Consider the following 23,799-nt stretch of genomic DNA (forward strand, 5'->3'; position numbering starts at 1 on the left):
CAAACTACAAAAATACTTAAAGTGTCAACTAAACATTCAACGATCTTGGTGGTTACTTCCTAATACGAAGGGGAACTGAGGAGTAAAAAGACAAAAATGATCTCTGTTTACAGAAGATGTCAATTTTTTTATCTAGAAATAAAATGAAGTTACTTCAGAGATGTGTGAGGACAAGCATCATCGATAACACAAGCCTCATCATGAAAACAGAAGCCACGATTATTAAGTTCCACATAATTATATTGTATATGTTGGCTCCCATTACTGTAGTTACTATAATATTCCCAACCAAAATATGTATGAGCAGCTTTGTGACTCAAAATGAATCAGAAATGCATAGTTCAGTTTCTGCAAAAGACTAATTTGCCTTACAGTTGGTAGCAGCAGTCTATGATAACTCTGGGGAGACTGGCTATAATCCTAGACTCATATCACAATACAAACACACGTGTCCAGGAACACCTAGAGAAGGCTACCCACAGACAGAATACCTACAGGATAAGGTTTGAATCACAACAGGGGAGCTGATTGGTAGTTTGGTACATCATCCTAAATTTAATTCTAACAGACTGCAACTCAAGGAGACACCATGTGGTGGTGAAGGGTAACTGCTGACTCTGAACGACTGTACTCTATGATGCAAGACATTTTCTCACCATTTAGATGTGACTGACAAACACATTAATATCTGTGGAAATTAAATGTTTACTATTGGTATAATTTAGGGAGTCATCAGGTTTGAAGCAGGTATTTGGTAAGAGTTCTCTCTGGAAAGGGAACAAGCACAAACACTCCCCGGTTGTTGACCTGCCGTTGGAACGGGAGCAGGTTAGACCAGTTTCCAGGGTTACAGGTGCCTGGCTAGCTTGTCACTACCTCCTGCCATGTATATATACATGGCATGAGGTAGGTACAACTCGTTTTGGTAACAGGTAGAACTATTTTGGCTTCCATGTAGAACCCTCTGTGGAAAGGGTTTTACATGGAACCCAGAAGGGTTCTACCTAGAACCAAAAAGGGTTCTTCAAAGGGTTTTCCTATGTGGACAGCCGTAGAAACATTTCAGGTCCTAGATAGCACCTTTTTTTCTAAGAGTGTAGGGGAGAGAGAGAGAGAGAGAGAGAGAGAGTACCTTGTTGATAGATTCTCTACCTTCTCTAAATTCTTTAATTTTAAACCTTTTTTGGTGACTCTTTTTCTTCCAGTATCTGAAATAATTAAACAAAATATAGATGAAAAACTTTTAGTAACCAAAAGTAGACAGAGAGATAACTTTTGGAGAAATGTTTTCCTCTGACATTCCTGTACTGTAGTACATTCAGAGTTAATGCCAGGTTCCAGCAAATGAATAACAGAAAATCCCTGGAGGCAGAATTGCTTTCTCTCCCTGTGACTTTTTGTCACTCACTATTACACAATCCAGTCTGTAACTCTTGGTGTCTCTGATGCCACAACACACTATGGCACATTACTCAGCATTATCCCCTGAGAAAATACGATCGGACAAAATAATAGAAAAAAGTGATACCTGCCTCTAAATTCATCCCTTCATTAGAAAACATGAAATTACAGTGTGATACATTCAACATGTAGATTTAAAGGAACTTGTGAGTCGACTGTGTCTGGAGGATAGTCACCTAAATCTTCTGAGAATTATAAAGATTCTCATGACAATAAATAACGTATTATAACAACTCTTATTACACCTGATGACCCCTTTGATTTAGTTTACATGTCATGATGCATGTGATGCTCTGTCAATCCAGAACCACATGAGTCATTGAATTTCCTGTGCTTCTAATGGTTGCTAGTTAACGTGAGATCTTTGTTGCGTGCTTGGATAACCCACTGAAACTGTGACTCTATCCCCTTCATCATGATCCCGAGGCACAGAATAATTACATCACAGATCACACTCAACAACCTTCAACTGACTCCTGCCCAACCACTCACACAGATACACACACGGATATCCGTATTCGTAGGAGAAAACCACACATCCTTATTTTCATCAACCATTATACTGAAACCAAATACAAATTCTCCCGTAATAGCATCACGGGAGTGCAACATGCCTTCTAGACTTTCGTTAGGCCGTCATTGTAAATAAGAATGTGTTCTTAACTGACTTGCCTAGTTAAATAAAGGTTCAATAAAATTCAATAAATAAATAGTTCACACCCGCAACAATAACAATGTCTGAAAATACCACTACCTCTACAGAATCTAATTCACACTTCCAAGAACGATCAAATGTGTGGTTGGGTTATACCACCTAGTATTATATAAAAATGCTATGACTATTCAACCCCAGAAGTTATAATTCAATTAGCACTACACATAGGCTGTGTTTATACTTTCTGTGGTGTGAAAAGCACTAAAGGTACAGTTTAGACCAGGGCTGTTCAATTCCACTTCTGCAGGGCCTAAATAGTTCTGTTTTTTGTTTCTGCTAGTTAATTTCACTCACCTGGTGTCCCATGTCTAAATGAGTCCCTTAATTGAAGGAGAGGATACAAACCAGAAGTGTTTCAGCCCTCCAGGGCCGACCTTGAACAGCCCTGGTTTAGACAGTGGCAGGTGTTTTTGTCTCTTTGTGACCAACGTCATGTGATCCTGGGAGTAGTGTGTGCCTTTTATTGAAACTGCATGTATCTCAACAAGCCTTTTATTTCTTACACCCAGAACAACAATACCAATATCTGGAAATACTATCATTCAGTTTCAACTGCCTCTTTATTAGGAGTTCCACAACGTGATCAACATTACACCATAGAACCAGATGTATGCTGTTTGACCTAAAAACTAGAAACAATCTAACAACATGTTACCACGTTACTAGAGTAATTACAGTGTTACTACAGCTGTATAAGAGAACACTGGACGAGAAGAAGTAATGAAAAGTGTTACCAAAATAAGAAAAACAGCTATGTTGTGAGAAGGTTCTGCTTTGTAGGTGTCTATGTTGTTTACGGCATTCCATTCTAGGTGTCTATGTTGTTTACGGCATTCCTTTCTAGGTGTCTATGTTGTTTACGGCATTCCAGTCTAGGTGTCTATGTTGTTTACGGCATTCCATTCTAGGTGTCTATGTTGTTTACGGCATTCCTTTCTAGGTGTCTATGTTGTTTACGGCATTCCATTCTAGGTGTCTATGTTGTTTATGGCATTCCATTCTAGGTGTCTATGTTGTTTACGGCATTCCTTTCTAGGTGTCTATGTTGTTTTCAGCATTCCTTTCTAGGTATCTATGTTGTTTACGGCATTCCTTTCTAGGTGTCTATGTTGTTTACGGCATTCCATTCTAGGTGTCTATGTTGTTTTCAGCATTCCTTTCTAGGTATCTATGTTGTTTACGGCATTCCTTTCTAGGTGTCTATGTTGTTTACGGCATTCCATTCTAGGTGTCTATGTTGTTTTCAGCATTCCTTTCTAGGTATCTATGTTGTTTACGGCATTCCTTTCTAGGTGTCTATGTTGTTTACGGCATTCCATTCTAGGTGTCTATGTTGTTTTCAGCATTCCTTTCTAGGTATCTATGTTGTTTACGGCATTCCATTCTAGGTGTCTATGTTGTTTACGGCATTCCATTCTAGGTGTCTATGTTGTTTACGGCATTCCATTCTAGGTGTCTATGTTGTTTACGGCATTCCATTCTAGGTGTCTATGTTGTTTTCAGCATTCCTCTCTAGGTATCTATGTTGTTTACGGCATTCCTTTCTAGGTGTCTATGTTGTTTACAGCATTCCTTTCTAGGTGTCTATGTTGTTTACAGCATTCCTTTCTAGGTGTCTATGTTGTTTACGGCATTCCTCTCTAGGTGTCTGTTGTTTACGGCATTCCTCTCTAGGTGTCTATGTTGTTTACGGCATTCCTTTCTAGGTGTCTATGTTGTTTACGGCATTCCTGGGTAGCAGCACTGCGGGTGTTTGAGTGTTTGATTACATGTTTACTACGTGATCTGGTGTAGGACTCCTGATCCTAAAACAGTGGACCTTCTGAGGCCGATCTGAGTATAATCTCAGTTATAAGGTGATACGCTCCAAAACAATCTCTCCTCCTCAATGCGTAGTACCAGAGTGTGGAACTCAATCTTCTTGAGTTTCTCCATGCCAGGGTAAAATAGGGGCATTGTTCCTAGAGGTAATTTAAGCTCTCTAACAGTGGCCTCTTTCATATATGGAAACAATCTGTATCGCCCCCCCCCCTTCCTTTTCTCTCTACAGTCTGACAACTGCGATCACCTTCGGTTGTGTTTGTGGCTAGTCGAAGACAGACCCGTCCACAGAACTAACCAGCCAGACCCCTTGTCCATCAAAGCAGACACGTCCTCCAGGCGAACGGAAGAACAACAGGCTACAGCCCTCCAACCCCTAAGGACTGACATCTCCTTGCAAGGTCAGCTTTCAAGTATTCCTTTTTGCTCTTGCCTCTACAAAATGGTGGATGAACTGAATGACGTGTCTGATGTGCATCTATCAACTGCTCAGGTGACATAAAGAAAGATTTGGTTGATTGGTTGGTTGATTGATACTTTAACAGATATCTCTGGAGGGGAGTTTACTTTTTCTCTCTGAGTAGAGTAGAGTAACAGGACAAAACTCACTCAAAACGGTGGTCTTTATCAGATTTCACATGTATGTCCAATTGTAATGTTTTAATGAAATGGTGTGGTGTAGTGCAAATATTTTTTTTTAAGTACGTCATAATTTCTTAATCAAAGTTTGTACTGACAGATGTAGCCTATTAAATATTATTACAGAATATATGTAAAATGCATCCTCCAAATGCAACGTCTGCCTATGTCGACGCACATATTGTCTCAAGAAAATGTTATATTTTGAATACCCTCGAACATCAAGTTAGGCATACCTGATTTCAAAATAGGCCATCACTGTCAATAGTAAATGATAATTCTTCACGTTTTACTGCTGAAATGTCCAAACTGCATCTGCATGCCAATCATTTGATCTCAATCAGTTTCATGAGAATATGCATTTAGATCTTCTTGAAATTCTCTTTTCTTGAGCAAATTATAGCAAATGGTGTGCTCTGTTGAGTTTTGGCCGTATGAGAAAAAAAATGCAACTATTCAGCTTCAGCTAACCATCTTAAAATCTCGTTACAAATGAGGAGGTGTTTTTGGTGTAGGTCTAACAGTAACGTTATAGGCCTACTATGCTATGCAATTATATTTGGTTCTGTTATGTAAAATACTAATTAATCATTATGTGATCTTGCAATAATTGATTCAGCTTCAGAAATAATATTTTTACCAGCTCCATGTATTCTCAAATTGAAAAAGGTGAGGGAGCGTTGCTTCCTTGCGCTCCTGCAGCACTATCCCCTGATGAAATGTAACTTTAGTTTAAATATTTGTACTGTTTTTGTAAGGGATTATCTCATAGAAAGGCAACATGTCTACATTATTTTGGCAATTTCACAAGCCTGGGAAACCAAAGAGCACCTTACATATGAACTCTTGTTGCAGTCTTGTAACATATTCTATGCAAGGGACTGTAAACTCAAGCAGGAAAATAATAAGTTACAGTAGGCCTATGTATTCAAGGGGATCTGTAGGATGACATACTGGTATTTGAAATAATTAAATAAGTGGATATTCTGGTTAAACTCTGCCATTAGAGTTATAAAAGCATGTGTATATTCTGGCATTGTTTCAAGTCAACATTATCTGCTGGGAGTCCCAGAGCTGCAAAGGTCAGCCATGGGGTCAAAGGTGAAGAGTGAATGTCAGGTAATGTAGGTAGCCGAAGTGGAATAACATTTTGTTAAAACTCTCTCATCGAAAACTACAGTGCCTTGCGAAAGTATTCGGCCCCCTTGAACTTTGTGACCTTTTGCCACATTTCAGGCTTCAAACATAAAGATATAAAAGTGTATTTTTTTGTGAAGAATCAACAACAAGTGGGACACAATCATGAAGTGGAACGACATTTATTGGATATTTCAAACTTTTTTAACAAATCAAAAACTGAAAAATTGGGCGTGCAAAATTATTCAGCCCCCTTAAGTTAATACTTTGTAGCGCCACCTTTTGCTGCGATTACAGCTGTAAGTCGCTTGGGGTATGTCTCTATCAGTTTTGCACATCGAGAGACTGAAATTTTTTCCCATTCCTCCTTGCAAAACAGCTCGAGCTCAGTGAGGTTGGATGGAGAGCATTTGTGAACAGCAGTTTTCAGTTCTTTCCACAGATTCTCGATTGGATTCAATTTTGTCATTTAGCAGTTGAACCAAGCTACCAACCCTACCAACCCTCCCCTAACCCTACCAACCCTCCCCTAACCCTACCACCCCTCCCGCAATCCTCCCACCCCTCCCCAACCCTCCCTCCCACCCCTCCCCTAAACCTACCAACTCTACCCTAACTCTACCACCCCTCCCCCAATCCCCCCTCCCCTAACCCTACCAACCCTGCCCTAACCCTACCACCCATCCCCCAGAGGAAGCTGCCTCCCATGATCATGAGGGGCGCGGCCCCCCAACCAATGTAGAGCGTCGCCCCCAGCTCCATCTTCTGAGACCTTGTCTGCAAGGGGTCCCTGATGATGGTGTTGGCCGACCAGCAAACGGGGATGAGGCACAGGACGACAGCGATGATGAAGACTAGACCCTTGCCAACGCCAATTCCGGATTTGGTCCTCTAATCCTCCAGGCACTTGCCCCCGATCACGGCGAGCAGAATGCCCACCAGGTCCATCATGATAGAGATGATGATGGGAGCATGAGCGGCATGGAGGAGCTGGGGTGGATCCAGCATGGAGTCGTAGACTCCTTACACTGTATCTGACCTCTACTCTGGACCACACAGACCTTCCACATTCCCTCCAATAAGTTTTGTGTCATGATGTTCTCGCTGATGAAGGCTGTGACCTTCCATTGAGGCAGGACACAGACATTGATGACCCCGATCCAGCCAATGATGCCCCGTGCTGCGCCCAGCATCTGAAACACAGCAGATACCATATTTTCTTCTTCTTTAAGTCCTAGAGGAGTCGATGAAGGAAATCAGCCAAAAATGAGTATTTTCTTAGAAATAAGTTGCTTGGTATGTCTTGCTTGAAAGATATCCAAGTGTCCATGTTTAAGCCAATTTGGGAGCAGGTGCTTTTATACACCTGACTTGGGAGAGGCTTGGCACACACACACACATGCTCAAACACAGCTTTGACATGACTTTTCCTCCCCAGGGCATGTGCCGTCATGCTGGCTGTTTTTTGTCTTCTCTATTAAATGGAATAGGTGGAACAGCCTCATTGTGACTCACCAGTGTTCAAATAGTTTTAGCCAAGCTAAAGAGGAACCGTGTGTGCCAACACACTTAAAGTATAAACTCAGTGTCAGGGTTTCAGTATTTTCTCCTCTCTTTTGCAAGTTTCATGCTTATCTTCACACTACATTATGTGGAATGGAACTAATAGAAAAACATCTGGTCATGTTAGAGAATATCTGTGAATAAGGATTTTTTCAAATATTTTAAATAAACCTCAAATATCAATGCTAGACAGGTAAAAGTATTATAATCTGACAATTAGAACATTCGAATGAGATACTTCCCAACCCCTTTCCTCTTAATATGAACAGAGCCCTTTCATTTATCAAATGAAAGGGATGTCTCTATATATACAGTGCCTTGGGAAAGTATTCGGCCCCCTTAAACTTTGCGACCTTTTGCCACATTTCAGACTTCAAACATAAAGATATTTTTTTGTGAAGAATCAACAACAAGTGGGACACAATCATGAAGTGGAACGACATTTATTGTATATTTCAAACTTTTTTAACAAATCAAAAACTGAAAAATTGGGCGTGCAAAATTATTCAGCCCTTTTACTTTCAGTGCAGCAAACTCTCTCCAGAAGTTCAGTGAGGACCTCTGAATGATCCAATGTTGACCTAAATGACTAATGATGATAAATACAATCCACCTGTGTGTAATCAAGTCTCCGTATAAATGCACCTGCACTGTGATAGTCTCAGAGGTCCGTTAAAAGCGCAGAGAGCATCATGAAGAACAAGGAACACACCAGGCAGGTCCGAGATACTGTTGTGAAGAAGTTTAAAGCCGGATTTGGATACAAAAGATTTCCCAAGCTTTAAACATCCCACGGAGCACTGTGCAAGCAATAATATTGAAATGGAAGGAGTATCAGACCACTGCAAATCTACCAAGACCTGGCCGTCCCTCTAAACTTTCAGCCCATACAAGGAGAAGACTGATCAGAGATGCAGCCAAGAGGCCCATGATCACTCTGGATGAACTGCAGAGATCTACAGCTGAGGTGGGAGACTGTCCATAGGACAACAATCAGTCGTATATTGCACAAATCTGGCCTTTATGGAAGAGTGGCAAGAAGAAAGCCATTTCTTAAAGATATCCATAAAAAGTGTTGTTTAAAGTTTGCCACAAGCCACCTGGGAGACACACCAAAAATGTGGAAGAAGGTGCTCTGGTCAGATGAAACCAAATTTGAACTTTTTGGCAACAATGCAAAACGTTATGTTTGGCGTAAAAGCAACACAGCTCATCACAATGAACACACCATCCCCACTGTCAAACATGGTGGTCTGGATTACTGCAACTCGCTGTTGGCTGGGCTCCCTGCCTGTGCCATTAAACCCCTACAACTCATCCAGAACGCCGCAGCCCGTCTGGTGTTCAACCTTCCCAAGTTCTCTCACGTCACCCCGCTCCTCCGCTCTCTCCACTGGCTTCCAGTTGAAGCTCGCATCCGCTACAAGACCATGGTGCTTGCCTACGGAGCTGTGAGGGGAACGGCACCGCAGTACCTCCAGGCTCTGATCAGGCCCTACACCCAAACAAGGGCACTGCGTTCATCCACCTCTGGCCTGCTCGCCTCCCTACCACTGAGGAAGTACAGTTCCCGCTCAGCCCAGTCAAAACTGTTCGCTGCTCTGGCCCCCCAATGGTGGAACAAACTCCCTCACGACGCCAGGACAGCGGAGTCAATCACCACCTTCCGGAGACACCTGAAACCCCACCTCTTTAAGGAATACCTAGGATAGGATAAAGTAATCCTTCTCACCCCCCCTTAAATGATTTAGATGCACTATTGTAAAGTGGCTGTTCCACTGGATGTCATAAGGTGAATTCACCAATTTGTAAGTCGCTCTGGATAAGAGCGTCTGCCAAATGACTTAAATGTAAATGTAAATGTAATGTAAATGAAACATCATGGTTTGGGCCTGCTTTTTACCTTGTCAGCTCAGGGATTTGATCTTGCAACTTTTCGGTTATTAGTCCAACGCTCTAACCACTATGCTACCTGCCGCCCCATAACATTGCATTGAAAGTCCATATTTCATTCATAATTTCGACTAAACGTATATTTTTAATATATGTGTGATTCTGAAAATAGACATTTCAATGGTGATAAAATGGTAAATATTTTTTCAACTTCAAATTCACTGTCTCATGTTTTCTTTGACCGTACATGAGCAACGGCCTTTGATAATAATATCATAATATCCCTCAGCATGGCACTGGTTATTCTTTGCTCTTCAGCAACACCTCACACCAACCGTCAAACATACATTTTTGTTGAGAAATCACAGACTAGATATATTAGATTACTGTTTAGTTGACAGTTTCACCCTAAAATAACATCCCAATTCCATTTTAGATACTTTATATACCAGGCTAGCCAAGCTGAAATGTAGGCCTAAAGTTTTGTTTGCTACAGTAGCCGAGGTAAATTTAACATAAGAGAAAATGGATAACTGATTGATGGCTTGAGAAGACTGGAGGTTGAGAAACGGCTTTGCCACTGGAATGTGACTTCTACTTTAGTCTACACTTGGATTTCAAGTAAGATGACACTCACCTCTTGAGCAAGATGACACTCACCTCTTGAGCATCCTTCGTTGTCCAATGGTGTCCCCTACAGGAATAAAAACATAAAACATCATAATTCTGTTACAGCCCACATTCTGTTACAGCCCACATTCTGTTACAGCCCACATTCTGTTACACCACACATTCTGTTACACCCCACATTCTGTTACAGCCACATTCTGTTACACCACACATTCTGTTACAGCCCACATTCTGTTACAGCCCACATTCTGTTACAGCCCACATTCTGTTACAGCCCACATTCTGTTACACCCCACATTCTGTTACACCACACATTCTGTTACACCACACATTCTGTTACACCACACATTCTGTTACACCCCACATTCTGTTACACCCCACATTCTGTTGCACCACACATTCTGTTACACCCCACTTCATCTTGTATTTTGGTAGTCTTAGTGAAAACATTGTGTCCTGAATAAAGTGTCAATCAAATATTAGTGTGCAGTCATAAAAAAATATATAGTTTAAACACCTCCAAATAACACATTTCCTAATAACCCAACTATTTTTTCAAATCCCTATTTTTAAAACTCCATAGTCAGTTTCCAAGTCATTCTTTGATATGAGTCCCATAGTAGTGAGTCAAAAGGAATAGCTGTTTTGTTTCCGTGTCAAGTGGCTACATGACCTTGAAGCTGCTCTTCTCTCTTAGGTCAGCACTGCTAGAGGTCACCGTGCCTCTGTCTGTTTGTGTATAAACATTTCTCAGCAAATGGGAGCAGAGCAGGGACTTGTAGTATCATATACCTGCATCATATCTCTGTTTTTAACACATTACAAACACCACCTCCTACAACACAACTCTATAAATACTGGTCCCTTTTGTGTGAACCATCTCTGAACTCTTTGGGAATAGCTGGACTCCTCGGGACCTGTCTGTACTCAGGTTGGAGTGTGTGATACTCCGGTTGACGTGTGTGAGGTCAGGAACAATCAGTGGACAGTGTGTGTGTGAGGAACTATTCAGTCAAGATGGTTTCCCAGGGGATCCAGATCATGGGCATCATCATGTCGTTGATCGGCTGGTTGATGGTCATCATTGTGTGTGCCCTGCCTATGTGGAAGGTCACAGCCTTCATCGGAGCCAACATCGTCACGGCCCAAACCATCTGGGAGGGAATGTGGATGAACTGTGTTGTGCAGAGTACTGGCCAGATGCAGTGTAAGGTCTACGACTCCATGCTGGCACTACCCCAGGACCTCCAGGCCGCCAGAGCAATGATCATCATCTCCATCCTGACAGGTATCTTCGGCATCTTCCTGTCGATTGCAGGAGGGAAATGCACCAACTGCATAGCAGAGGAGGGATCCAAGGCTAGAGCCTGTATTGTGGCTGGAGTCCTCTACATCATCTCAGGCATCCTCTGCCTCATCCCAGTGACCTGGTCAGCCAACACCATCATCAGGGATTTCTACAACCCCATGCTGATCGAGGCCCAGAGGAGGGAGCTGGGGGCGTCTCTGTATATAGGCTGGGGTGCTGCAGCACTGCTGCTGATGGGAGGGGGGCTGCTGTGCTGGAACTGTCCCCCCAAGCAGGACCACCACTATCCGGCCAAGTTCTCTCAGGTCAGATCCACCTCCTCCGGACCCATGCAATATGTCTGAGATGTTCATGTCAGTGCCATGTTAAGATCTACTTAATCAAATTGAATTTAAATGAGGACACTAAAGACAGTTCTCATAACAAAAACTGTGAGAGTTTTAAATCACAAAGAACTTGAATGGGTTTGTTGAGTTAAAATAATGTTACGAGTTATGTAATAATTATAATATAAGTATTTTAGTTTTTTTTTAACAGCTGATATTCTCTACTACTGAAGTACCCTGTTAATATCCTTTAATGTCAGATTAAATCCATGAGGTTAGGAATACTGTATATCAAGTTATGTCTCCATTTTGGCACTGTCTTAACATTGTTCCTGTGATTAAAACAAGTGTGTCATCATTGTAAATAAACTGTACAATATCAATGTAATACGTCTGTATTATCCATTTATTTATGAAAGCTCAACAATGAATCACTCAAATGTGCTTTCACTGGGTTATTAGTGAGGTGAATTGTCTTTCTGTTGCGGTAAAACATTTTATCCAGTATCAGTACAAACACCCCTATGCTCTGCTCTGTTTGGTGTGTAAACCTTGACCTATGTAGAATAACTATTCAGATGCTTGATAACGATCAGATTCATGTTGACTTGATCATAAAATAGAAAAACAATAAGAGATGAGGAAAATAAGAATTTGTCTGTATACAGGCAGCACAATTCTGATATATTTTCCACTAATTGGTCTTTTGACAAATCACATCAGATCTTTTACAGAGCTGAAAAGATTTGTCAAAAGAGCAATTAGTGGAAAAAATATCAGAATTGCTCTGTCTTTGTAAATGCAGCCTCAAAAACATCTGTAGCCTACTGTCATTGTTAGGCCTCCTACATTAGGTTTCAGTTAGACCTACTGATTCGTCTATCACACCAACAGGCCAATCCGCACAGCACCAGACAATTGTTATCAGGTGTGATTCATCTAGACCCCATAGGTGCAGATAAGCATTCTTCTTTTATAAACTTAACCACGGTTGTCATTTTAACACCATCTAGAAGTAGCCTACTGTACCATGCATTCAGCTTGTTTGCAAATTCTGGGCATTAGCCTCGGCGTGATCGGATGGTTTGGAGACATTATAATTTGCGCTTCCCATGTGGAAAGTGACCACGTTCATTGGCAACAACATTGTCACAGCACAGATAATGTGGAAAGGCCTGTGGTTGATGAACATGCATGCATGGTACAGACTACGGGGCAAATGCAGTGTAAAGTCTACAACTCCATGCTGGCACTACCTCAGGATCTACAGGCGGCCCATGCCCTAATGGTCATCTGGTCGCTCTCAAAGCCATCCTGCTGTCTATCGTTGGGGGGAAATTCACCAACTGCACCGAGGACACGCGGTTCACAGTCTCCATAGCATCGGGAGGATTTTCATAGTCTGGGGGTCCACGGGACTCATGCTTCTGGGTGGAGGGATTCTCTGTAGCCAGTGTCCACTAAGCCAGGATCGGGGACACTCCTCCAAATAGAATGTGGCAAGATATGTCAAATCCTATTCGGCAAGAGCGGCCTATGTGTGAGCACATATCAATATTTGCTTTGAACATTGACTAGCCTAACAATGTTGCTTTGGGGCTTTTGAACTAACTAAAACAAGTTTTTAAATTGACAAATGTATTTCATTCCACCTTTTAAATGAGTGATCCCTTGCACATTGCTGTAAAATTTTCAGCTGAAGAATTAGTGATGGGTGTGGAGTGGTTGGACTGTTGTAAGATAAAGGGCTTGTGTGGGATGGGCTACTCCATAGTCTGGACATTTATTTTGAGGCAGTGTGTAAGATTGTCCACGAAGTAGATTAAACCAAATACCAATAACTCTTTAAGTCTCCTCCAGGGTCCACTTAATTATATCATCCATCTCACACACGCACCCTCCCTCTCCTTTACCCCTCCTTGTTAGGGTATGTCAAAGCTCGATATAGATATTTCTAAATACTGTCGTGGTTTGGTAGCCTCATACGAGGCTAGTGGTTTGGTAGCCTCATACGAGGCTAGTGGTTTGGTAGCCTCATACGAGGCTAGTGGTTTGGTAGACTCATACGAGGCTAGTGGTTTGGTAGACTCATACGAGGCTAGTGGTTTGGTAGCCTCATACGAGGCTAGTGGTTTGGTAGCCTCATACGAGGCTAGTGGTTTGGTAGCCTCATACGAGGCTAGTGGTTTGGTAGACTCATACGAGGCTAGTGGTTTGGTAGACTCATACGAGGCTAGTGGTTTGGTAGACTCATACGAGGCTAGTGGTTTGGTAGACTCATACGAGGCTAGTGGTTTGGTAGCCTCATACGAGGCTAGTGGTTTGGTAGACTCATACGAGGCTAGTGGTTTGGTAGACTCATACGAGGCTAGTGGTTTGGTAGACTCATACGAGGCTAGTGGTTTGGTAGCCTCATACGAGGCTAGTGGTTTGGTAGACTCATACGAGGCTAGTGGTTTGGTAGCCTCATACGAGGCTAGTGGTTTGGTAGACTCATACGAGGTAAGTGGTTTGGTAGACTCATACGAGGCTAGTGGTTTGGTAGCCTCATACGAGGCTAGTGGTTTGGTAGACTCATACGAGGCTAGTGGTTTGGTAGCCTCATACGAGGCTAGTGGTTTGGTAGACTCATACGAGGCTAGTGGTTTGGTAGACTCATACGAGGCTAGTGGTTTGGTAGACTCATACGAGGCTAGTGGTTTGGTAGACTCATACGAGGCTAGTGGTTTGGGGTCACCATGTTAGAACCATTTCCCCAACACAATGTTATCAATGTATCTTAAACATAATCAAAGTGGCTCTTGTGGTTAGGTGAGGGCTTTTGGGATGAAGATAGGTTCTGATGTGGTTAGGAAGTGTCACCATTACCCTTTTCCCTAAATTGCAAGTTGTTGACAGTTTCTTGTAACCTGCAGATGATGAAATGTTAAATGATCAGACCACAGTGAGTCACTTGTGGAAACAAATGGCACATTGAGTAACTGGTAGTGGAATGTCACTTTCATAACATGTCCTAACCCTACATCTTTTGAAATATAAATATAAAATCCAAATGTGGATAAATACAGTGACGGAAAAACCAAATTTTTATAAAATAAATAGGCCTGCATATGTGTATTTATTTACATTTTCAAAGTCACAATGAAGGTCAGGGATTTAGCATATTGATAGATGGGTAATGCCATCATGGAAGTGCTAGTTTCAGTGTAGATGGTATCAAGTTGGAAGAAGTGTAATCCCAATGAAGTCCAGGTTGTTTTGAACCTGTCGCATATGAAAGAGAGCTTTTTGAAGATGATAGTATTGAGTGAAGTATTGTCAACACTTTGTCAGCTCTGTCTGTGTGTCACAAAGTATCTACAGTGTGATAGCCTGAGGAAACTGGTCTGTCCGGAACAACTCACCTGGTGGCAGGAAACCACTCCTCCTGCACATTCTTCCTCCTCAGCGGGCTCCAGTTGTTTCTGATCGTCAATCAGACCTCTCACATAGCTCCAGAGATCCAGACCTAGGCAGCCAGACTTCTCTTTCTCCCACTCCGGACACAACATTTGGTCATGGGAAGGATCGGAAAGGAGGTGTTTGGCCAGGTGCTTGGCTTCATCGGCTTCGTGGGGGTGGCAGTGACCACGGGTATCCCCATGTGGAGGGTAACCACTTACATCGGTGCCAACATCGTAACAGGACAGATTGTGTGGGACGGACTGTGGATGAATTGCGTGATGCAGAGCACGGGACAGATGCAGTGCAAGATAAACGACTCAGTGATGAGGCTAGCGACAGACCTTCAGGCAGCGAGGGCCCTGGTCATCATCTCCATCATCTTCATATTTGTCGGCCTGATTGTCACCTTCATCGGGGGCCAGTGCACCAGCACCCTGAAGTCTGAATCCTCCAAGAGTAAAGTGACAATCCTTGGAGGCATCCTGCTGCTCATTGGTGCTCTTCTGGTCCTCATCCCCGTCTGCTGGTCGGCAGCGTTCACCATCTCAGACTTTAATAACCCTCTGACCGTCGAAACCCAGAGGAGGGAGATAGGAGCCTCCATCTACATCGGCTGGGGCTCCACAGCGCTGCTCCTCATCGGAGGGATCATCCTCTGCACCTCCTGCCCGCCCCAGAAGATGTATGGGTACCCAGGCTATCCTCAAGGAGCACCCATGTACCCCTATCCAGGCCAACCAATGGTCCAGGCAGGGCCCTATGGAAGAGTTTACACCCCAGCCAGCAGACCCTACTCAGGGACAGGTTCGTATGCACCAAGCAAGCCATATGCAGCACCAATAGGATACGCTGTACCTGGAGGGCCTGGACAGTATCTGTAACAAAGTAAAATGGAAAGCCGGAACGTCTCCCTGAATATTGACTGGTATTCTGGACCTTGATGTTTTCAAGCTATTGTTTTGGTTAGCTTTGCCTCTGAGTTTAATTGCATCACCAAAATGTACTTATATCATGTACTTTTGTCCACATTGATATGTAGATATTGTTACTGATGAGAATAACATGCAATTTATAGACATGAAAATGATTGTGTGAATGACATTCATTATGTTTATGAGTGTTTGCACTTTCACACAAGAGGAAGAATCTGTTCTTTCAAATGTTGACAATGTAAATCCTTAGGTCTTAACTACTATACTAGTATGCAAACATTACAACAAATGGTTTGATAATGAGAATGGATGTAGCGTAAATTTCTATTTTAGCAGCAACCTGTGTCCTCCCATTGTGCAACCTGTAAATAGCTGGCTGGTCTATGACTTGTGATGTATCTGTAAACAGAAAACAACCCATTTTTTTCTGTAAATATGTAGTGCCTATATTTAACAAATATAAACACACACGTTATTATATAAAATCATGTGTAGGCTTAATGTGTCTTTGTGGAAAAGTTGGGAAACAATAACTGCGATTTCAAATGTTCATGAACTGTGAGCAATAATCATACCAATAATCAAAGCCTATGCATTTTCTAACTTACGATTCATGTTTTAAAAGTTGAATTCAATTCTGCTTTAAATCATGAATCTAAACATCTAAGTCGTTGGGGGAGGGGGTACTAAGCTAACATATGGAGTTGGTTTAAGATGGTCATACCATAGATCATTTAGCTATTTGATTTTGAGTTTCAGGACCCTTTCAGGTATTAAAAAAATAGACGTAAAAAAAAGGCCTTTACTACTATAGCGCATAGTAGCGCCATGAATAACACATTCATAAATGGCAAAATACACAAGGAATAAGGTTTTGAAGTGTATGTCTTATATCTAGGAGATATAAGAAAGCTCAGGGAATATATATATATATATATATTTACACATATTCAACCCCTTATTTTTGTTGACACAAAACTACCTCTATACTTCCATTCATTTGTATGGGTTACCTTCAGATGCGATTCTGTGACACTTAGTTTGTAGCCAAAACGGTTTTGACGCTAGACAGAAGTTGGCACAGCAGCTTTTCCGAAATCAGACAAGTCCCGTGGGGCTTCTGGGGTCGTAGAGCAAAACTCTCATCTTTCTATAGTAGTTTGTAGGCCAAACTGTTCAGACGCTACAGACGTTGACGTGAGTGGACCATTTTTTTTCTCATGGTTTGACAAACACCGCCGTAGCTCGGCCACTTTCCACCGCAGATGCGGAAAGCCGACATAGGAGGATGTGGCGTACTGAGACACAGCCCATGCATATATCTCTAGCTTAAACTGACAGATTTTGATAGGGTGTGTCAATAGACTCTTAAGGGTGTTAAGGGATCAATATCTTTCAGTTACATGATTACGTGTATCTGTGAATCTCCTTTCATTTTGGTAATGAATGGTTGCATGGTTGCTCAAAAGCTCCCTCATATCCCCTCTCTCCAAATATACAAACATCCCACTGGGCACACAATGGTTGAATCTACATCGTTTCCACATCATTTCACTCAAATTACGTTCGTTGAATGAACGTGAAATAGATGTTGAATTGACGTCCGTGCTCAGTGGGATAGTTTTGAGAGTCTAGACTGTAACTCAAATAGGTTGTTTAATTAGATTGCCAACAGCTTTCTTTAAAATCAAGATTTCTTAGATCTGTACCCGGGCTTAAAGGCAATGTTCTGTAATATGTTTATTTCATGTATTGGTTTATTTCATGAAAGAAATGGGTTCAGGATCAAAACCAAGAAAACAGAGACTGAATATAGGCCTTAACTTACTTTTGGCTATGACAAATCAGAATTCTGGTGGTATTAGCAACCTGATTACAGAAAACAATAATTGCAATAAAAAATCATGAAAACAGGGAACAACAGTCATCATGAAAACAGGGAACAACAGTAGCTTCGAACGTCCGGCCATGACTAATGAGAATTTAGGTGGCATTCTTTACGGTTTATCTCTCTACCCAAACGGCATTCACTACAGAGGCATTTTTTGAATGGACCAATTGCTATCTCTTCTTCACAGGTCTTGAGGCGCATCTCATCGAAACCCATTGTCATTCACGCATACCGACAGGTGAGGTGAAAGAATCTGGCCCGGCTTGAAAATTACCATGTCAACTGGTTTCAGGTAAGGGGGGAGGATGTTGACTCCACCCTTTCAGGAGCAGAGAGGTCCATATAACTTCAGGGGACGTGACTTAGTCATTAGTTAACAACGATTACAACCAAGCTGAGCGGACCTGCGTTGACTCTCCTCTACAACCTCTGCCTGAGCTTCATTGATTTTACAACAAAAAACAAGAATTCTTCAAAATGGTGTCGATGGGAAGACAGATGCTGGGCTTCGTCCTGGCTATCATCGGGTTCCTGGGGACCATTATTGTGTGTGCCCTGCCTATGTGGAAAGTCACAGCCTTCATTGGAGCCAACATCGTGACTGCTCAGGTCATCTGGGAGGGCTTGTGGATGAACTGTGTGACCCAGAGCACGGGACAGATGCAGTGCAAGATCTATGACTCCCTCCTGGCCTTACCCCAGGACCTGCAGGCTGCCAGAGCTCTGAGCGTCATCGCCATCATCGCGTCATGCTTCGGCATCCTCTTGGGAATTGCTGGAGGAAAGTGCACCAACTTTGTGGAGGACGAGGCTTCCAAAGCTAAAGTAGCCATTGCCAGCGGGATCATCTTCATCGTGGCTGGCGTCCTCATCCTCGTCCCTGTCTGCTGGTCCGCCAACACCATCATCAGGGATTTCTACAACCCCTTGCTGGTCGAGGCCCAGAGGAGGGAGCTGGGGGCCTCGCTGTACATCGGCTGGGGCACCGCAGGGCTCCTGATCCTGGGAGGGGGGCTCCTCTGCAGCTCCTGCCCACCCAAGGAGGAGCGTGACGACTACCCAGTGAAGTACTCACAGGCAAGATCCACAGCTACCAGCAGAGCTTACGTTTGAGCTGAAAACTGTTGAAAGAAAGACTGTAAATTATTTGATTATCTTTGGCAATCTTCTGTGAAATGAAAATACCATGCAAGTTACTGGTATTATCCAGTCTTGTTCTTTTCCATTTTCCATTTTGAAAGTGATGTGAAATCCGAACAGAGTGAATATGTGAAAACAAATTAACTGAGCTCTTCAGAACTTTGCAAGAAAAAGACAAGACAGAACTGTTGCCTATAAGAAATGACGTTACAGAGAAGTAGTACTAGTCTATACGCAGTGTAGAGGGATCATCTCATGGGTCATGGGGTGATGGCTGAAGTGAATTGAAGCCATTCCCATAACCCTAACTTCTCTTTTACCGTATAAGGACACTGTGCCAGAATGATAGTATTGATGTAAGAACATGGACTATATGTACATTATATATGTATAATTGACTTGTCATAACTTTGTACAGTAGATCACAGTATGTTTTGCAAACAGCCAATATATGTTGATTGATTATGTCTAAAGAATTTAATCAATTGCAAACCTTATTTTTTTGTATAAAACATTTCCAACAAAGTTTATACATTGGTGTTAACTGTCTTTTTTAAGAAATTGACTCCAAGTTACTGTGATTTCCTTTTTCTCTGCTGAAATCTTAGCTGAAAATGTCTAATAGCATAGTTTTAGGTGAAATGACCTACTGACAATCCTCCCTCACTGTCTTCTGTTTGAATGACACCAAAATACGGACTTTACATCGCATTGATTTGAGTAAGAAAGTGAGAAAAGTATTTAACCCTGTCACACAATCCTGAGAACACTGATTTCTTCTAAGGATTTGAAATAGATTTCCCCCATTATTAGAAATACTCACTGATACATTTACTTTAAAGACTGGCAGTGACGATTGACAAAATCTTTGAGGGGCAAGAATGCACAGATGAACCAGTTACACAACTTAAGCTGGGTTAGATAAAAACTATTGTCTGTGAAACAAGCTCTGCTATTTAAACTGGCTTCCTCTCAGAACTAGTTATGTAGAGATGATGTGCAGAGATTGGCCAAAATGTATAGGCCTACTGGATATTTTCATTTATTGTTATTTAAATTGAACAAAATGGTAGAACCTGGTTTGTTTTCATTGTCCATTCATTGTTGAATAGACAATTGTCACTACTTTCTCGAACAAGAAGCATTAAGAACAGTATCACCTTACCACCCCTTAAACTACATCGTAATTCCTTGTGCCAAGTATACCAAAACATGTCTCGTTACATCTTCTTCTTGTGACAGTGAGACGCTGTTTACATACATTACATATTGCTTAAGTGAACAGTGCACATTATAAAAATATGTTGTATGAGTTTAAACAGATCAGATTATCTCTCGCCCCCAGCCCCACCTCTCTCTTTTCTGTCCATTGGTGTGCCAATGCAATGTGAATGTCTGCAAATTGGTTAGGGCATACTGCATGCTCTGGAATCTGGTGACCTCTCTAACTCAGTGAAAGTGAAGCTTGGCATAGGTGTGTCAGGAAAGCAAAACAAATCACTGTTGATTTTTAGTTGAGAATGTGTAAACTAAGAAGGTATGATGAGTTCACATAAACACAGAGGGCGAGAAGGGTACTTTATAGGGCTTAGTGCTCCCCTCCTCGGTTTTCTTTTCTGTCCTCCCATGACTATTTATAAACTTATTTCAGCACTATTTGCCATCTATTGCTGACAAAGTCAAATGAATCCCATTGAAAGTTCATTTTGCTGAGCTTTCAAGCTGGTGAGTTTTCAAGCACATGTCTACTTCCTCATTCCTCATAGGATGTTTGAACAATAAAAGCTTAGTAAACTGATCTACCATATCCAAAAAGGAGAATAAAATGAAACTCCCACCTTTATTATCCACACAGAACAATGTATCCTGTAAGGCTGGTATTATTTGGCTGGCTCTCAGTTTCTTAAAGCTGGACCAGCCAGTAACACTCTTCTTTCTCGTTTTCAAATGCACCAAAACACCTGATTGCCTTCCAATATTAACTTGGAGACACAAAGAGTTAGTCAATGAGTAGAGAGAGACAGAGAGACACTGCATTCAGAATGTGTTCCATGGGCATTCAGATGCTGGGCAGTGCCCTGGCCTTGATCGCCTGTGTAGGGAACGACCATTGTCGGCGGCGTGCCCATGTGGAAGGTCCTAGACTTCATCTGAAAAAACAATGTCACAGGGCATCTGGATGAGCTGTGTGGCCCAGAGCACGGTCCAGATGCAGTTTAAGGTATGTGACTCCATGATGTCCCTCAGCTCCGACCTGCAGGTTGCTAGAGCGCTGGTCATGGGGGACATCGTGGTGGGAATTGCTGGCCTCTTCATGGCGTTTGTCGGGGGGAAGTGCACCAACTTTCTGTTGGAGGAGGTGGCCAAGGCACGGGCGACGGTGGCGGTAGGGGTGGTGCTCATCATCAGTGGGATCCTGTGTCTCATCCCTGTATCCTCGACAGCCAGTCTCATCATCCATGACTTTTACAATCGACTCCTGGTGGATGCTCAGCGGAGAGAGCTGGGTGGCTGGGATCCTGCTACCCCTGGGAGGGGGACTCCTCTGTGGTAACTGCCACCCCAAGGAGGACGACAAAGCCCCCTCTGTGAAATATATACTGGCCAAGTCGTCAGGAAGTTAAAGAAAACCGGCAGGTTCTGTGGCAAGTTCCTCCACCCCAACAAAGACCGACATTTAATATGAAGGTTCATGGGACAAACTGGTCTGCATGAAAATGTTGTTTCTCCATGTTTTCAAAAGGTATTGGTGGTATAAGAAGGTACCTGGACGGACATTGGAATATAAAGGAAAAGGTACCCGTGGAAAAATGTTGTATGCAAAAAAAACTGTACTATGAAGGAAAATATGCACTTAACTTTTTGATTGATTAGCCAGAGAAACACTTCACTCTTAGAAAAAAGGGTTCCAAAAGGATTCTTGCATAGGCCTTCCTATCAGTAAAACGGCCATACCTTTTAAGGTGCGTAAACCGCAGTGCTTCAGCATGGACATTTGGTTAAGGGAATTCATTGACTTATTGACTATGGAACGAGCGGCTTCTGCCCTCCAAGACCATGACAATGACCCAGAGGGCCTCTGGAACACTAGAATAACGTGTAAACCATAGAGCATAGCCTAGTATATAAATTGTGTATTTGTTTATGAACTATACCCCCTTATTGCCAGGTCCCAGAGGATGCCTAGCTTGTTGTGGCAGGGATCAATGGGTGTCCTCCCCCTTCTATTGTTTATTGTCATGTTTGGATGTTGGTTGTCTGTCCCTTGTAGCTCAGTTGCACTTGCAATACCAGGGTTGTGGGTTCAATTCCCACGGGGGACAAGTACGAAAATGTATGCACTCACTACTGTAAGTCGCTCTGGATAAGTATGACACACAATGTAAAAAAACATCTCACTGTGTTGTTGTCTTTGTAAATGGAAAATAAAAAAGTATAAATGGAAGAAAAAAATGTGTGGAAATTGCTAGGATAAAAGAGCCAACAGACATTTTGAGCATATTGTTAAAACGTATTTTTTCTTTGTTTCATCCCCAGTTCTACACACGCTGTAGCGCCCCCCCATGGCTGTGGAGGAGCTGGGCATCACCCTGTCCATGGTGGGCCTGGCAGGTACCATCCTGATCTGTGCCCTGCCCATGTGGAAGGTTACAGCGTTCATCGGCACCCACCTGGTGGTCATGCAGGTGTTCTGGGAGGGCCTGTGGATGACCTGTGTGTCTGAAACCACGGGACAGATGCAGTGTAAGATCTACGACGCTCTTCTAGACCTGTCCCCTGACCTCCAGGCGGCCAGGGGCCTCATCGTCATCAGCATGGTACTGGGCTGCCTGGCGTTCCTCGTCTTCCTTCTGGGGGCTAGGTGTACCAACTGCCTGAGCCATCCCAAGTTCAAAGCCAGCATGGTGCAGGCCGCAGGGGTCACCTTCGCCCTGGCTGGGTTAAGCATCATAGTGGCTGTGTCCTGGACGGCCCAGTCAATCATTAGGGACTTCTATAACCCGCGGGTCCCTGAGGTGCTCAAGAAAGAGATGGGGGCGGCCATCTATGTGGGCTGGGTGACCTCTGGGTTCCTGTTCTGTGGAGGAGGGGTGCTGTGTACCAGCTGTCCTCCAGGGGGGAGAGAGGGTAGGCATGGTTCCAGCAGTAGGTACACCCTGGCTAGGATGCCCATTCACACTCACAGCAGCTACGCCATAAAGAACTATGTGTGAGAGGGAAGTGCTTTATTTGCCTGTTAACTTCAGGCAAATAGTGTTGGCAGGTGTTGGCACTATGAAGAGATGTCACAGCAAGTTTTTCCATGACAACATTGTTATTTTGTACATTGTATTGTATTGTCTGACTTTCATAGATTTAGAATTGCCCTGGAACTATTTGATAGCTTGGTGGAAGTTTTTAAAAATAAGATCATGTTAATTGATTCTTGTTACAAAATAAGTCTGACTTAGGTAATTGTAGCTATTAAAATGTTCACTCTATCACCATGAAATATGTTTATTGAGGAATTATCTGTTATTGAAATATAATCACTGAAAATCAATAGGTTACTAATATTGACAGTACAACTACGTCAACTGAATGAACCTGATTGTTTTTATATCCCTGTATTGTAATTCACATATTTTCATTTTTCCCCATCCTATTCAACTGTGGTTACTACTTATAATGTGTTTTTGTAACGATGTTTATCACAGTTAATTTTGTGATCAGAATCTGCATGCTAAGAGAATAGAGGCAGTACTTTAGCGGGCAACAAATCATGTTCGTTGAATGATTTGCGATTTGAACTTAATAAAAATAAACATTTTGGTTAGAAATTACTTTTGTTGCATCTCTTTTATTTATCTTATTGAAAAAGTGTATCAAAACTCATTAGAAGGGAGAACATTGAACAT

The 23,799-nt window shown here is 42.4% G+C and overlaps 3 protein-coding genes and 2 pseudogenes across 3 annotated transcripts; 4 read left to right on the forward strand and 1 right to left on the reverse strand.

The window, feature by feature from the left end:
• Positions 1-52: 52 nt before the first annotated feature.
• Positions 53-7,187, reverse strand: LOC135553403 (claudin-like protein ZF-A89; annotated as a pseudogene).
• On the forward strand, positions 4,231-23,721 carry LOC135552889 (claudin-4-like). The gene is made up of 2 exons (XM_064984824.1): positions 4,231-4,398; positions 22,439-23,721. Exon 2 carries the CDS (start codon positions 22,465-22,467, stop codon positions 23,113-23,115), a length of 651 nt encoding a protein of 216 aa, XP_064840896.1. The 5' UTR covers positions 4,231-4,398; positions 22,439-22,464; the 3' UTR covers positions 23,116-23,721.
• LOC135552892 (claudin-14-like) lies at positions 10,690-16,358 on the forward strand. The gene is made up of 2 exons (XM_064984827.1): positions 10,690-11,355; positions 15,045-16,358. The coding sequence occupies exons 1-2, from the start codon at positions 10,877-10,879 to the stop codon at positions 15,817-15,819; spliced, it is 1,254 nt and encodes a 417-aa protein (XP_064840899.1). The 5' UTR covers positions 10,690-10,876; the 3' UTR covers positions 15,820-16,358.
• On the forward strand, positions 17,934-19,431 carry LOC135552890 (claudin-4-like). Its single transcript, XM_064984825.1, has one exon. The coding sequence runs from the start codon at positions 18,239-18,241 to the stop codon at positions 18,872-18,874; it is 636 nt and encodes a 211-aa protein (XP_064840897.1). The 5' UTR covers positions 17,934-18,238; the 3' UTR covers positions 18,875-19,431.
• Positions 20,852-21,589, forward strand: LOC135551527 (claudin-like protein ZF-A89; annotated as a pseudogene).
• Positions 23,722-23,799: the final 78 nt, after the last annotated feature.

Source organism: Oncorhynchus masou, chromosome 13 (assembly GCF_036934945.1).
Source record: "Oncorhynchus masou masou isolate Uvic2021 chromosome 13, UVic_Omas_1.1, whole genome shotgun sequence".
NCBI classification, from domain to species: domain Eukaryota; kingdom Metazoa; phylum Chordata; class Actinopteri; order Salmoniformes; family Salmonidae; genus Oncorhynchus; species Oncorhynchus masou.

Coding starts and splice junctions, on each gene's coding strand:
- LOC135552889 (XM_064984824.1), top strand. CDS start 22,465: ATGGCTGTGGAGGAGCTGGGCATCACCCTGTCCATGGTGGGCCTGGCA.
- LOC135552890 (XM_064984825.1), top strand. CDS start 18,239: ATGGTGTCGATGGGAAGACAGATGCTGGGCTTCGTCCTGGCTATCATC.
- LOC135552892 (XM_064984827.1), top strand. CDS start 10,877: ATGGTTTCCCAGGGGATCCAGATCATGGGCATCATCATGTCGTTGATC. Junction 11,356..15,044: donor GAGGCCCAGAGGAGGGAGCT/GGGGGCGTCTCT, acceptor CCGGACACAACA/TTTGGTCATGGGAAGGATCG.